This window comes from Aptenodytes patagonicus, chromosome Z (genome assembly GCF_965638725.1).
Source record: "Aptenodytes patagonicus chromosome Z, bAptPat1.pri.cur, whole genome shotgun sequence".
NCBI classification, from domain to species: domain Eukaryota; kingdom Metazoa; phylum Chordata; class Aves; order Sphenisciformes; family Spheniscidae; genus Aptenodytes; species Aptenodytes patagonicus.
In genome coordinates, this window is record NC_134982.1 from 87,656,322 (window position 1) to 87,671,163 (window position 14,842).

Sequence of the window (14,842 nt, forward strand, 5' to 3'; positions counted from 1 at the left end):
CTGACTTAAGCAGCATTACTACCTAGAGGTGAGCGTGCTGAGGCTGTTCTTTCTGTTGGGCAGGGGAGGTTGTGACAGTGCAAGGAAGACCTCAGCACACACTGTTCTGCATTCACTGAGATCAGATGCCTTTCTTTAGTCAATGCTCTGACTCCTAAAGCACTACAAAAAGCATGGCACTGAAATTCAAGTCATTTTCACATAAAAAAGGAACCATGGTCAGTCACTTCTACTCCTACTACATCCACAACATCCCTACAAAAAGCCTGGGAAGTATTAGATATTTGGATGCTACTGGTACAGCAAATATTTAATCAAATAACCATCAGATCTCTACTTAATCAATCTGGTGGCTCGTGGTATCTCTTGGTAACATGAGAAAACCAGCCAATACATTTATCTTCAGCTAGAAGTAAAATGCCACAGTTTTGTACCCAGTGCTTCGCCTTGAGGAGAAGAAAGTTAAAGAAAATACTGCATTTCATAATATTCTCTGATTTGTGTAATCTAGATGATATTATACTTTGAACATAAACTAAAGTCAAATTGTAGTCTAAATCACATCTTAAGCTATATAGCAAATAATGGAAATTACTGTTAGAGCATTAACACGCAACAAATCCTGAAATGCCTTTTGTTAAATGGCTGCAGCCTCACTAAATCTTTTTTAACGTATATAAAAGTATCACTTCTACAGAGAAACACAACAAAAAACACAGCACACCAATACATATACGCATGCATACACGCACACAATTTATATACCTCTCCAAGAGCTTCATAGCGCTTTTGGTTCCATCTATGCAAATCTTCACGATAATTAAAAACAAATGGCTCCCCAGTTTTTATGTGTCTTAACTGCCCTTCTGTAAAAGAAACAAAATCATTACATTTTAATATACTTCTTCATTAAAAGTAAGATACATTTAACTGCTGAAAATTTTAAAAGAAGTCTACATCTAAAAATTGGGCTATTATTAATTCCTTCTCCTTTTTTGGTTATAGTATTTTTGAAGGTAAACAATTGTGGCATAACAACAACATGCATTCCCCCTGAATTGTATACATGGCTAGATAAAGTTAAACACAAGTGATGACAGTGAAATTACATGCAGATATCAAATGCCAAACTGCTTTGCAAGAAATATTTATGTCTCAACCTCTATGGATTAACAGTGAAATGTAAACATTAGAAGAAGATCAACATTAATATTTGATCTTCAATGTCAATTAGGTGATCAAATTGTAGCTACAAATCCCCTATTTCAAAACCAACTGCATTTATGAAGAAATGCGAGTACAAATTGAGCTGGAGGCTGGAAGGAAAGGAAACACTTATTTTCAAGATTAACAACATTCTAAATTAATCTGAAAAAAACCCCATGTCCACAGTTAAGGTAAATATCTTAACTCCTAGGCACAGTGCAATCAAGTCAGAGCTCTTAGATTCACAGTACACTGAGATTACAACATTAGAACAAAGCAGAATACTTGATCAGAGCAAAACCACATGATATTCTCAGATTCCAATGTAACTTTCTGCAGTTGCCTTTGTTTATAGCAAAAGTTTAGTAGCATACCCAACCACAGATGAAGACGTCAACTGAGTTAGAGTAACAATAATAAAAAAATGGCAACCAAATAAGAAGCAAACTGCAGAAAACAGATACCTTACCAGTAATGTTTCAGCTTATTAGACAAAACACAAGTTATGGTCTCAGAAAATCACAAAATTGCAGTAAATCAGAGAAACATTAAAAACGGGGATACGTACAAGTATCTCCTTTGAAAGCTGAAATGTCTGCATGATGAAAGTAAGGTTTCTCAGCAAAATATTTCCTCTTCAATAGTAAGAAATTGCTAACCTAGTTCACAACTTTTCAGGACCTTTACATTTTGATTCTTGATGTTTTAAATAAAATATTTAAGATCTGATATCTCTAATAGTTACGCTTATCTGCTTATTTGACTTTTTTTTCCAGACCTGTCTTACCTCACGTACTAGACACCAAGGGAGTATTTCTCCCCAACTTCATATCCCTGTCTCAGGTCCAAACATCCTTCTTCTCATATTTTCATCATAACTCTACCTTCAGCTGTTCCTTCTCACCTAGTTACTCTTCAAGTATGCCCTTCAACAGTACATGAAGTTGCTCTCTCCACAAGTAAAGTGGAACAAATATCTGGTATATCTTTTCTTTGGCTTTCTGGAACCCTTGTCTTCTTCAGATTCTTTAAATCTGATAAAAATCTTCCTTACTTTTCTATCATAAAAAGAAGCATGATTATGACATAAGAGTACATGACTGAACATTTGAACTAAATGTACAAAAGCAAAACGGAGACCTTTTTGCTTTGCTGACCAGTAGCATATGTAATAGGTTTTGCTGCATTCTATGGAAATCACTCAGGCTGTGAGGTTAGTGATGGAATATTCAGTAACATCATTCTAAAACATCATTCCCCAAAATTCAAATTTCAGCCCTTTTTATCAACCACACATGAACCATTAACTCTGAAGTCAGTAAGGAAGACAGTAGACACTGTGCAGATCTAAAAATAAGGAGCTGAAAAGTGACAGAGCTGAACCCCTCCCATCAAAGAAAGAGCATCACTTTCATGACACTTTCAGTCTCTAAGTACCTTCCTGTGAAAGCCATCAGGGTATTAAAAAGCTAAGTGTTGCATAAATGACTATCATTTAAAGGAAAGCTCTTTTTTTTCTTTAAAAGTGGAAGATGTAAGACAGGCAGATTTAGAAACTAAAGTTCCTCTGTTCACAGAACAGGCACTGCAAAGTAGAATTGTAAACGTCCCGATTTGTCCTACAGGTTTCAAACAATCTTGAAAGAGCCATTTCCTGGAGTCTGGTATTACATCAGCTCAGAGGCTTATTTCTCAGCTGGATTTTAAAATGTATGCGCTGGAAATTATAAATACTACTAACTCATTTAACACACAGATTCAGCTAGGTGGAAGTACTTGTAGTCATCACACACTTAGCTGTAATGCAAAACCGTGACCCACACCAGAAGAGTAAGAGACAGTCTATCACATTGCTCATCCTTCCATCAATATAAATAGGTGTTTTCCTACTGGTATTAATGAAATACCTGGGATAAATTATTAGCTAAATAATAGCTTCTTTTGTATCCATAAAAATGAATCAGTAAATAAAACGTTTCTTAAATGAGTGACCACTCTTTAATTTTGCTTTTTAATGCTAATGCTACAGAAATTACTTTCAGAATTTTTGTATCGACACTTCTGTAATAGAAAACAGGAAGTCATAAAGTATGCACAATAAAAACCTACAGTATTGTATAAAGTGAGGGATTTTTGTTACAATTTTATGAAATAAAAAAATATTACTTAGCTAGATTTACAAGTCTGTTAACACTAAGGCTTAAAATTTTATCCTTAACAGAAAAGTGTGAAATTCTAATAGGGACTTATAAGGTATAATTAAAGTTCTGATAACCTCTCAACATTATTCTAAGTATAGCCTTTACAAAGCATATACGACTTACTTTCATTAAAAATGTACTCAAATCCTTCCAGAGTATCAGGAAATTCAAGTGGTGGCTCATCTTTTTTCATTAGTTCATCCAAGTCTATTCTAGACAATAAATCTGAAAAAGGAAAAGAAAAATTACATAAGGCATGCTATGTCTTTTTTACTTCACTATTATCACTGACAAAATGTGTTTGTTCAGATTTGTAGATCTTAAGGGCAGAAGGACATCCTACATACTACTAAACATAGGACTTCATTGTGGGAAGTCTCGTTCCAGATTCAAAAGCTGGGCCTCATTGTCAGCATATCTTCTTATTTATTTATTTACCTATCTATCTCTAATGTTGATCAAAAAATGTCCAGGGACAGAGAAGCCACCAAAGACACAATGATTTGTTTCAATGATTCATTACCCTCCGTGTTAGAAATACATATCTGGTATGCATCGTGGTTTTAACATGAACTTACCTAGCTTCAATATCAAGTCATTGATACATTCTTCTTGCCTTCTTGAAGAGCTCAGATTATCAAATGCATGTCATCTCACAGGCATTTACCAGCTGTGATCACAACACTCCTTAACCCAAATAGACCGAGGTATCTGAATCCTTCTCTCAACCACCCTCCTTTAACAACCCTCAAGGCAGAGAGAACTGCCATCCATTTTATAGCAAGCCATGACATACACAGCCTTTTCAGACTAGGATGGTATGTCCTAGTACAGTCTGCATTCACTAATGCAAGTACACTAAAATAAGTATAGTCTGCATTCTTCGCCCTAGATTTAAGGATTTACATTTAACCAGAGGCAAGCATATAGGGACATCTTTTGCTTACACCTAACTACTAAACAATTACTGCATACACAGATAATAGTTTACAGTCATCTCTCCGCTCCTTATTGCTCATCACCCACACAACCTGATGCTGCCCTTTTAACATTCTGATTATTAATGAAAAATCATCTAGAAATGACTCAGCAGGATTCCCCTGAAATGTATTTTCCTCGTAGATGAATTTGAAGACCACACAAACATTCAGTTCGAGTGCTACACTGACTTTTCACTATTATTGTTTCATAAATCAAGATACCATGTATTACCAAGGAAATGCATTAAGTATTCTAAGTATATTGGTTTATTACTTTTACCATCCAAAGTTGTAGTTCAAAGGAAACAAAACAGTTTGAAAAGACTCATTTTCTTTAAACTTGCTTTGTTTGACATTAACTACACTTCCACCCTTTAATTACGTAAAGTCATTATTTGAATAGGTTTTGTATCACTATTTTTGCTTAGTCTTGTTGCCAGTGACAAGCCTTCAGGTTACCCACGTTACCTAAGCTTAGTATTGGTACATTAATACTTTGAAATATCTACGATGTTTAAAATGTACTGAAAATTAGCTTCAACATTCTTGACAGTTCCTTGGCCTGCTCTTTTATAACTCTTCAGGTTCACATGATGTTCATTCCATCGTCCATATGACTGTCTCCAGCTCCTCCTTCTCTAAGTGGTTTCACTGGGCAAAGCTGGAGGACCAAAGGCCATCTTGTACGGCCACTGAAATTCAACATTTCTCCAACCCATACTATGGTATCTGAGCATCTCTGTGGTATCTAAATAGCTATACAACACCCGACATTGACTTGAAGATTTCTAAATGTGGCTTTCTCAACCATAGCTCACTTTTACATCAAACCTATTTAATAGCAAGCCCCATGACATTCAGTTCACATAAGCAGTCACATGCTTGTTCTTGTGCACTGTCCTTTGAAAGTTCTGGGGGAACTGCTTTGGTCCTCAACCAAATGACAGGAGAAAGAAAAGAACTTTGTCAAAGAAGTTTTTCACAACATGATGTAAAAAGCATGCCCCTTCCTCCTCCGTACTTTCACAACATCAAGGTAGCAAAACAGTCTTTAGCACATCTTTCTCTCCTTGGTGAAGAGACTCCAGTCACACCACACCTCTAGAATTTAATCTCACCAGAGTTTTCATGTCTTCTTACTGTGACCTATTTGGAAATGTGTTTACACAGAAGTGTCAGTTACTATGTAATAAAATACCCATCTCCTGAGTAGCAAGGGCAATACTATGTGAACTACATTAAGCTTATCTGCAAAATGTACAGTTTGTCATGATTTACAGCTTCCATCAGTCACTCAGGAAGACTGCCACTGGCCTGTGCTCCAACCACCGAGACAGCTGCTTTCTTCCTGTGCAATTTTTCAAGTTAAAATTAGCTAAAGCCTTCTTATAACTTTGAGATTCTTTCAAGATCTGATCCACCATTCCTGCCTAAGATCTTGGACTCTCCAACTCAATTTGAGACTGGTTCAGCAGAGCCCAAAACTGAGTGCTTTTCAGGAGACCTTCTATAGCTCAATGGGAGTTCACTAGACCGCATGAAGAAAACAACATCCTCACACAAAGTTTGCATTATGTGGAATATTTCTTGGACACTAATCCTTAATGAAGATCAAATCAAGGCCAAGTATAAAACGGGACTTTTACTTTTCCAAACATGAAGTATAATTTCATCAAAATATACTAATTTGGCAGAATTAGTACAAGGTTTGAAAAAAGCACCACATAGGTTTTCACCAAATGTTTCACAAATACACAGTTAACACTGAAGAAACACCATCTACCATCACTGTATAACAGAACATATATTTCTAATAATACTTTGGTAGAAACCCAATTTTTACACTGGAGTTGCAAGGTATATTCTTTTCCTCTTTTGAAAGACAATTTAGAGAGTAAATGTGTGACACAAACACTTTAAACACAATGTTTGGTTAGCTTACTTGTACGTCTAACCAACTCCATGTACTTCCAGAACTCAAAAACAGTATCTAAAAGATGTTATTTATTTATTTTTTCCTCAAGAAAATTACTCCACTAAGTCACTTAGGTCCATTTTTTTTTTAAACATAGAATACAAAGAAAAATTTATAAAATCAACATGGAAATCAATATGCTGAAAATGTTTTTCCTGCTAACATTCTAGTCAAAGAGATTTTTAAAAGCTGTAATATGGTTGCAAAATTATAAAACCTAAGTGGCATAAAAATTAAATGATAACTCCCAGAAACTAAGAACACAGAAGCACCAGTCAATTTTCTCAAAGGATAATTATGAAAATTAAGAAAATTAATGGATATCTTATTCTGTCACTCCTTACCACAGATCGTTATTTTTATATCAGCTTATGAAAATACTGATAATGGACACACCATTAGACAAAAAGCATTAGCATAGATAGACTAAGCCTCTTCCAGTATTGCAATTCCCAGACTTTAACCCACAGTTATATCAAACTATTTTCCTTTCCTTAACAATTATTTTTGAAATGTCAATATATGTAAAAACAAGGCAAAAAGACTCATACCCTTTAATGCAGTAGTCTTCTCTTTTTCATCTGGGCCTCCTTGCTGGAGCTGAGCCATCATTACCCAAACTGTCAACAGATTTAAAATACTGAGGTAAATGTACATTAATCTTCAAAGGACAATCTGAAAATCAACAAGAGTTGGAAATTAACAAATTTACTGACTTCTACTTCAACAGATCTCATTTGCTACTGCTTACATCACAAAAAAACAGAACTTGTTCTAAAAGCAAAAGTTTCTTGAGTATTATAAACCCCTATGATATGCAAGGTAAAATTAACTTCCTCCTCTCCTTCAAAACTTATACTGGACACTCTAAAGTCTCATCACACTATTCTGGACTAAGACGTTTTACAACAAAGTGTGACACACACTCCAGTATCAAGTTTGGTCAAAGATTCAAGTTCACCAGAATGAACACTGATTTCTCCCTAATCCTGAAATGTCATCTATCTAATCGATACTTCTTTTTTGTGATTCTAATGTAACATCAGTAAATGATAAGCCTTTTGGAGAAGTACCACACTTGTAAGTCCACAGTAGAAGATACAAGAAAAAACAAAACATAATCAACAGAACTTCCACAATTTTTAAGGATTTTCTTCATCAATTAACTCCACTTTATTGTTCTTACTGTACTATACAGTTTTGTTTTAGTAAAACTACACAGAGTACACAGTTTTAAACCACTGTGATTTCTACAATACATTATCAGCCTTGAAATGTATAGAATAAATGTCCTGCTATAGAATGAACCTCAATATATTCAAGGTAAAAATTTACACGCAAAATATATTTCTAAATTTCTCCTGTTGCTCAGAAGGCAACCCAGACATTCAAATCTGCAATCTCTTTCATCTTCAATCTGACACCAAGGGAGCAAACTACCACATCACAATCACTGCTTCTTCCTTCTCAATAAAAAGACTTCTGTGCATTGAATTTTTTTTCCCTTCATCTTTTTTGGTTCTTTGTTTTATCTGTCAGTCATTACCAATTTGTTTTATTCGTCTCTCCAATATACTTTATCATGGATGAGTTTGCATGAACTGTATCTCTGCAGCAATTTGTAACTTTCAAACAAAGAGCAATAGGATTCACCAACTGTATTACTGGCTCGCTAATACTTAACACCTGTAAGAAAGACCCAAAAATGGTTTCTTTTAAGTAACAGTAGTTCACTGTAAAGGCAGCAGAAAAAAATTAAAAATAAATAAAGCATAATAAAGACTGTTTTTCTATTGTCTTTAGAGAAAACCTATTACATGAAACATTTACTTGTAGATTAAGGAAAAATACAGCAATTTAAGGGTGTGATAGTTATTAACTAAGGAGGGGGTTTTTTTGGGGGGTGGGGTGGGGCTGTTTGTTTGTTTTAAGTTGGGGTTCAAGAAAGTCCAATAATCCATTCTACAAGTTGGACCTGCAGGAGACCGACACCTTCCTTTGCAGAAGGCTGTTAGATTAATCCCATGGGAAATGACAGTACACTGCCAAAAGTCTTTTAAAAACACAACTCCACCAAGAAAGCTCTGCTTAGATTGTGTAATTTTCAAATTACGACACAACTCAACATGATTCAGTTAAAATGTGCATCTTTTGGCTAATACTTCAATCACTTTAGCACGCGTAACAAAAGTAATCAACAAAAATAACAGCAAAGCCACAGAGACTTTTTTTTGTATTTTCTAGCATATAATGTAGTCAATGTAAATATTAAAATGACTTAAATGTCGATTCACACATGTGGATGGTATTAAAGACTTTTCTCAGATGCTTCCAAATAGTGCACTGGCAAAACATCACCAAATACAAAAACTTGTCCATCATCAGTTTATACATTTGCAGCACAAAACCACGTACATGCTTGTAAATCATTTAGAAAAGAAACTAAGCTATTCCAGTTAAAATTATTAGAAGTGCTAGAAAATGACAGTGATAGTGTTTTGTGATAGCCCAGATGAAAATTTTTCTAATCATACAAATTGGGTAGTCCTCCCTACACAAGATTTGAAAATTCATAATTGGGTATAGGTAAGTTAATGCAGTTACAAAATACATATAGGTGCTCAAAGACTTGTTATTACCCAAGGGAAGAAGCATAAAATTTATCTGAACAGATTTACCTTGATAAACTAACTCCCATCCCCTAATCAGATAAATCAATGCAGTGACCAAGAATCCCTGGCATTCTTGCCTCTACAATGGATACCCTTCTTCCTTTAACAGATGAAGACCCTGCCACTGAGGAAAGAGTAGACAACTTAACAGGTTCACTTGCCAAGCTAGAAGCATCAAAATAAACAAACAAATGAATGGGAATTTAGCTTTGAGAGAGAGAATTTCCAATTCTTTTTGACAACGTAAAAAACTGTTACAGCAGCCACTGGAGGGAGGACTTGATATTAGAATGAGGATGAAACAAGCACACAGTATTTTATGCATTGTTTGTGTGAACACAGCATTTTGTTGAATCCCTCACTGGTATTTGCTTAAATGACAAATAGAAGAAATTAGATGAGAGGGTTGGATTTCCTTTCTTTGACAGACAGGTGTCTAATCAACTACAGTCTGATGGTGCAGAAATGAACAGTGGGAAAATTATAAAGCTCTCTTAATGGTTGCTTAAAGGCAAATGCAGGAATTGCAGTTTATTCTAGGCATCAGTTTAAAGCCCCAGTGATCTTAAACTGCATACACTGACCACTCCACATAATTCACAAATACCATCATCAAGTTTCTTGCAATAAATACAGATTATTTTAAACGTGTTATTCTGTACAATTACTTAGACGATTCTTTTACGAACAGCTTTTCTGGGATTGTTTTTTGCATTAGCCACAGCAAGCATACTTCCTAAAAAAGAAGTTACTATTTCACCTGAAGAACTACTTACAGTAAATAAGTTTATTGCCAAGAGAATGTATATTTATTTGTATGTATCTTGCTCTCCCATGCAAACTTGAGATATTCTATCACAAAATATCTTATGCATATTCTGTGCCTCTTCAATTCAATGCCCAGCAATAATTAAAATAATTTGACAGCAGAAATATTCTGGTTTTACGGTTTCACATGAGACAAGGCTGCATTTTCATCATATCCCTATTAATGCAATTACAGAACTGATGGATTCACAAACAAATGGTCATTAAATTTAAAACAAAACAAAAAAACAACCAAATCCAACAGACTTTTGCACACTTAAAGGGAATATACGTACTTATTTCATGTTCTTGTTTGTAAAGTGGTACTGGAAGTTTGGACCACCAACCTTGTGACTGTCTAACAGTGTTAGTCTTCAAATCAAACTAGACACCGTATCATATATTCCCACTCTGAAACAAATGCACACATACACAGATTTCCACATACTTCAATTATTCTTCATGCTGTAAATGCAGCTAGAAATGTGGCAAAAAAATGTAGTAGATGATTTTGCACTACACTAGCAATACCTGAAATTTAAGTCAATGCTACAAATGTTCCAAATAAAGGCTATAAATAATTGTAGCACTAACCCACCACACGTGCAATGTAAGAAGAAAACTCACAAGTATTTTCAAACAGCACAAGTCCATCAAGTTTATCTGGACATAATCTGAACAGGAGTCATCAGAATGCTTCTTTGTATTGCACTGCTTTACTAGAATACAGTTGAATTAGAGTCTTGTTCTCTGTAAACTGACATCCCAAGCAAGCTAGGGACAAGTATGGGTTAGATTTGTGCAATGTGGCTGATGACTAAGACCCAGTTTTTCTTCAAAGAGATGGCTGGGTGACAGTTTGGCTCTAGTCCCTTCTCTGTATTGGCTCAGCAAAGCAAAAAATACATACTTTAATCTTAGCAGTATATTCTGTCTAATTAGATTTTATCTATTGCTGCTTTTAGGGCACTATAGATGACATCAGTAACAACTGCTTCAATTAAGGTTGTACTGCACTTTCCTTCACTTATAAGACCCTATTTTCAACTGCTTATAGGTTTGCCAAACTTCAGCTCTGAAAGCCAATTATTTCCAGTCTGCTTTAGACTAAACGGTTTTTAAAAAGTTCAGCTAAAACGTCTACCTCTTTTATAAAGAAGAAGGTTCAGAGACAGTATCTTCTGCTCAGTTCTGCTGATGTTAATGAGCAGCTACAGCATCTCCATGTTGCAGAGATCAGAAATTTAGCCAGAGGATCAGCTTAGCAGTGTGTGCCTCTTACCATTACCCTTAAAGACTGCCCAGATCTGCTCAAGTAGAAATTGCTTTTTGCACACATTTAATATAGACTTATTAAGACGTATCAGAATTTCAAAAAAATTTACCTATTTGCCTAAAGCCTGCTCCATACAGCTGCAAAAAGCCAGAGGGAAGATGCACAGGAGGGGACTAATAAATGGTGGAAGAGCGGGATCTTTAACCACTAGAATACAAAGAAACTGGCAAGGATCCCAAAGTCTCTGAATCTCAGCACATCTTCGCATTCTACCAAATGGTGGTGGAACCTACTGATAAAGTGCATGACTGCAGCCGACACTAAAGGTTGATTTAGTTCCACAGCAGCTACTTTCCAGTGTTCTTACCCCGTAAGCTCAAACAGCAGAGGACTACGAGCTATATGCATTAGCATCCCAACTGTGTCAGCAACTCAGCTGTTTACACAGGGCAGAGTCAACACGATTCCACACACTGAAATTTTAATTATTTCAGTTTCACTTTCTTGAAATGCTGGAAATGACCTTCATAAACATATGCATGTTAACATGATCAAATAAATATGTCAAAATAATACAAAAAGAGGCAGCACAACCTCAACACAACCTCTTGGAGGTTTACAACATGATGGTCTTATCAACCAAACACGAGGTTCAAAATGATCACCGAGAATTCTTCTGTAGTAGCAACAGCTTTGAATACACGTACTGGTTTTGTCTGGGATACCCACGAGTTTTCTCACTCTGACCCTTCTGATTCTCTCCCCCATCCCACTGGGGGGAGAGTGAGCGAGCGGCTGGGTGGGGCTTGGCTGCCTACAGGGGTTAAACCACAACACCACATAATACAATACTCTCTTAAATATGCAGAATATCAATAATTAAGTGTATGGAGAACCATACTTCTGTTGAGGCAGATGGATAGTAAACTAACAAATCAGGCAAGCAACTCTGGGGACAGAAAAAGTGATCCTGCAGTGAAGGCAGGAGAACACTGCCTGGGAGAACTGTGTTCACAGGAGGAATTTGCAGGTATTCTTATGGACTACTCAACTCCTCAAAAACAAAATATTCCCAGATAAACTCTTCTTGTATATTTCCCATTTTCTGGGCATTCAGCCTGAATGATTTCCTTCAATGCTCAGAATTATGGACCATTGGATTCCTGTTTTAAGAACAACTTTGAAGAACCTTCTCTAGCTTTCCCAATCTCAGTACCCAAGATGAGTGTACACTGATGAGGAGGACATTAATTTCAAGATGCCTTTCACCACCACCACTTTACTCTAAAAGGCCAGTAAGAATCCTCCACAAACAGCAGATGCTAGGGAAAATTCAAGGAATTAATGTTTATGAAGAACTAACACCCTGCAATTGAAGTCTCAGAAAAAGCCCATGTAATGTGTAATAATCATAGAATCATTGAGGTTGGAAAAGACCTCTAAGATCATCGAGTCCAACCGTCAACCCAACACCACCATGTCCACTAAACCATGTCCCTAAGCGCCTCATCTACACGTCTTTTAAATACTTCCAGGGATGGTGACTCAACCAATTCCCTGGGCAGCCTGTTCTAATGTTTAAAGACTCTTTCAGTAAATAAATTTTTCTAAATAATGCTATATTCAGTGCAAGATTTGTATTGTGTTGTTCCATTAGTGCATGGGGCTACATCTCAGCTGATGAGGACAAAAAGAAATGTTGAAGCAATATAATTATTTGGAAAAAAGTTGTGTGAAATGCTCTTTAATTACAGAATCAGATTTTCCTGTCTGTACGTCACAAGGACTTGGCACAATATTACTTCATAAAATACCTGAAATTGCCCTGTGAGTTTATAAAAAACCTGTTTTGGATGACATTTTAAGGTGATTGTACTAGACTTGGTTTTAATGGGATTCTGGCTTTAAAGATGGGGTGAAGAAGACTGACTCTCAATAGCCTCAACTCTTGTACATACTAAGCAGTCACAGGACAAAGCCAGAATTTTTAATCTTTTTTTAATGTCATCTTCTCTCAAGCAATCCCATGGGTCAGCTGGGAAAGAAAAAGGCCTCTGAACACAGAAAAACTCGAAGACTATTAAAAGAGCCTTCTCTTAGGAGAGACACCAAAGTAATTTGCAGGACAGCCACAGAAGAAGAGAGAAAGAGAAAGACTGGAAAACTCTAGGGAAATGATTCTGCTTAGGCTACCATCAAAAGCTGCTAAAAAACCCTAGACACATGCGTATGTGTCTAGTACTTTAAAACCACTTTTTTTCTCTCCCCCTTTGCTCTTAAGTAATAGCGCGACTTTCAGAAGGGCTGTCTGCCATGAACTGAAGACTCCTGAAAAGACGACAGACAAATCGGCTGGAAATACAGTGAATCCAGGTCTGTAGCCCAGATCCTCATACACAGTGAGGTATTTCTAATTCTACTCCAGACTGCGTGCTGAAGAGGTGCACAAAAAGAGACTAGGGAAAGGTAAGAGGTGCACCCAGCTTTCTGTGACAGACCTGTTTCCTCCAACGCCTTCCAGAATGTGCACATGCAAAGAATAAATATCACCTCCCCACTTGACTACTCTGCATCTAACGCAGAAACTCTGATAACACAGAAATATAAAAAAAAAAAAGGATGCTATGCGGAATCAAATCATGCACAACCAAAATGAGCATGCAGGGCTACTGAAGACATCAGTTCATCATCAAGGTACTTTATTTCAGAATTAGACTAAAATACCCCGAATTCCCATAGTGTACACACCTCCTCTTTGTAGCAGTGTCTGCCTCAAGAAATCTGCCTTGCAGCTGTGCCCACAGCTTTTCCTGCTGTAGGACACCTGTTTCTTCTATTTTACCATTTCTCCTAGCTTTACTAATACAGTATCTCAAATGTCTTTGCTCTGCCCTCTACCTGAGAGGCAGCACATGCTATTTGGCGAGCTGAACCAAGAAGTACTGATTCATTTCAGCTATCTGGCAGGCAAAGCAAATAGCGCCGTGCAACACATGCAGTCCATAGATTGCCTTCTGTTGGACTGTCATAAAGCAGCACCACATTATAATATATATAAAAATAATGTGAATAATGTAAACACATTATTCTTTTAGCTGATTATTTAAGATTAACTCGATCTTAAGATTCTAACTGCATCACACTTGTATTTTTAATTTTTTCACATCAGTAGATCTTCTTTTACTTTCTATTACAAAACAATAAAAAGAATAACGATAAAAAAGCAAGGCAAGTAAATTTAATCTTCCTTACTGGTTCAGCTTTAAAACTTGAAAATCTAATATTTACATTAAAAATATTCCATTAATTGCCTAAGTCAGTAATTGTAATCAGACTTCTTTAGGCAGCTCTGCTACTGCCTGATCTACAACTTTGCTATACCTGCCCAGAGCCAAGACTGCCAAAAAGCTCTAACCACGGCATCATAGAGCAGTCTAGGTTAGAAAAGATCTCTGGAAATTATCTGGTCTCCAAACTTCTGTTGGACCTTACTTCATCAGGCCTTACAAGGCCTTACATCAGGTAAGTCAGGCTGCTGCCAAGATGAGCCTTCAATAATTCCAGTTAGGGAGATTCCACCATGCCTTTGAGGAACTCGCTCCAATGTTTAGTATTTCTAACAGATTTTCTTTTTCTTATACCCAGATGAAGTTTCTCCTCTCACCATGCATCCTTGTGAACAGAAAACAGCTCCTCCTCCATAACTACCTTCTAGGTATTGGATG

At 36.4% G+C, this 14,842-nt stretch overlaps 1 protein-coding gene across 4 annotated transcripts in view; it reads right to left on the reverse strand.

Annotated features, from left to right (window-relative positions):
• The window catches only part of ARB2A (ARB2 cotranscriptional regulator A), a 276,984-nt gene that overhangs the window by 247,474 nt on the left and 14,668 nt on the right, over positions 1–14,842 (reverse strand). For 3 of the 4 annotated variants that reach the window (XM_076361993.1, XM_076361992.1, XM_076361995.1), the window contains exons 2-4: positions 6,914–7,037; positions 3,531–3,632; positions 766–866 (exon numbers count right to left, since the gene is read on the reverse strand). In XM_076361993.1, the coding sequence (XP_076218108.1) occupies positions 766–866; positions 3,531–3,632; positions 6,914–7,019 (309 nt within the window). In that variant the 5' untranslated portion in view covers positions 7,020–7,037. The remainder of the gene's footprint in view (positions 1–765; positions 867–3,530; positions 3,633–6,913; positions 7,038–14,842) is intronic. The other variant, XM_076361994.1, reaches the window with a different exon arrangement.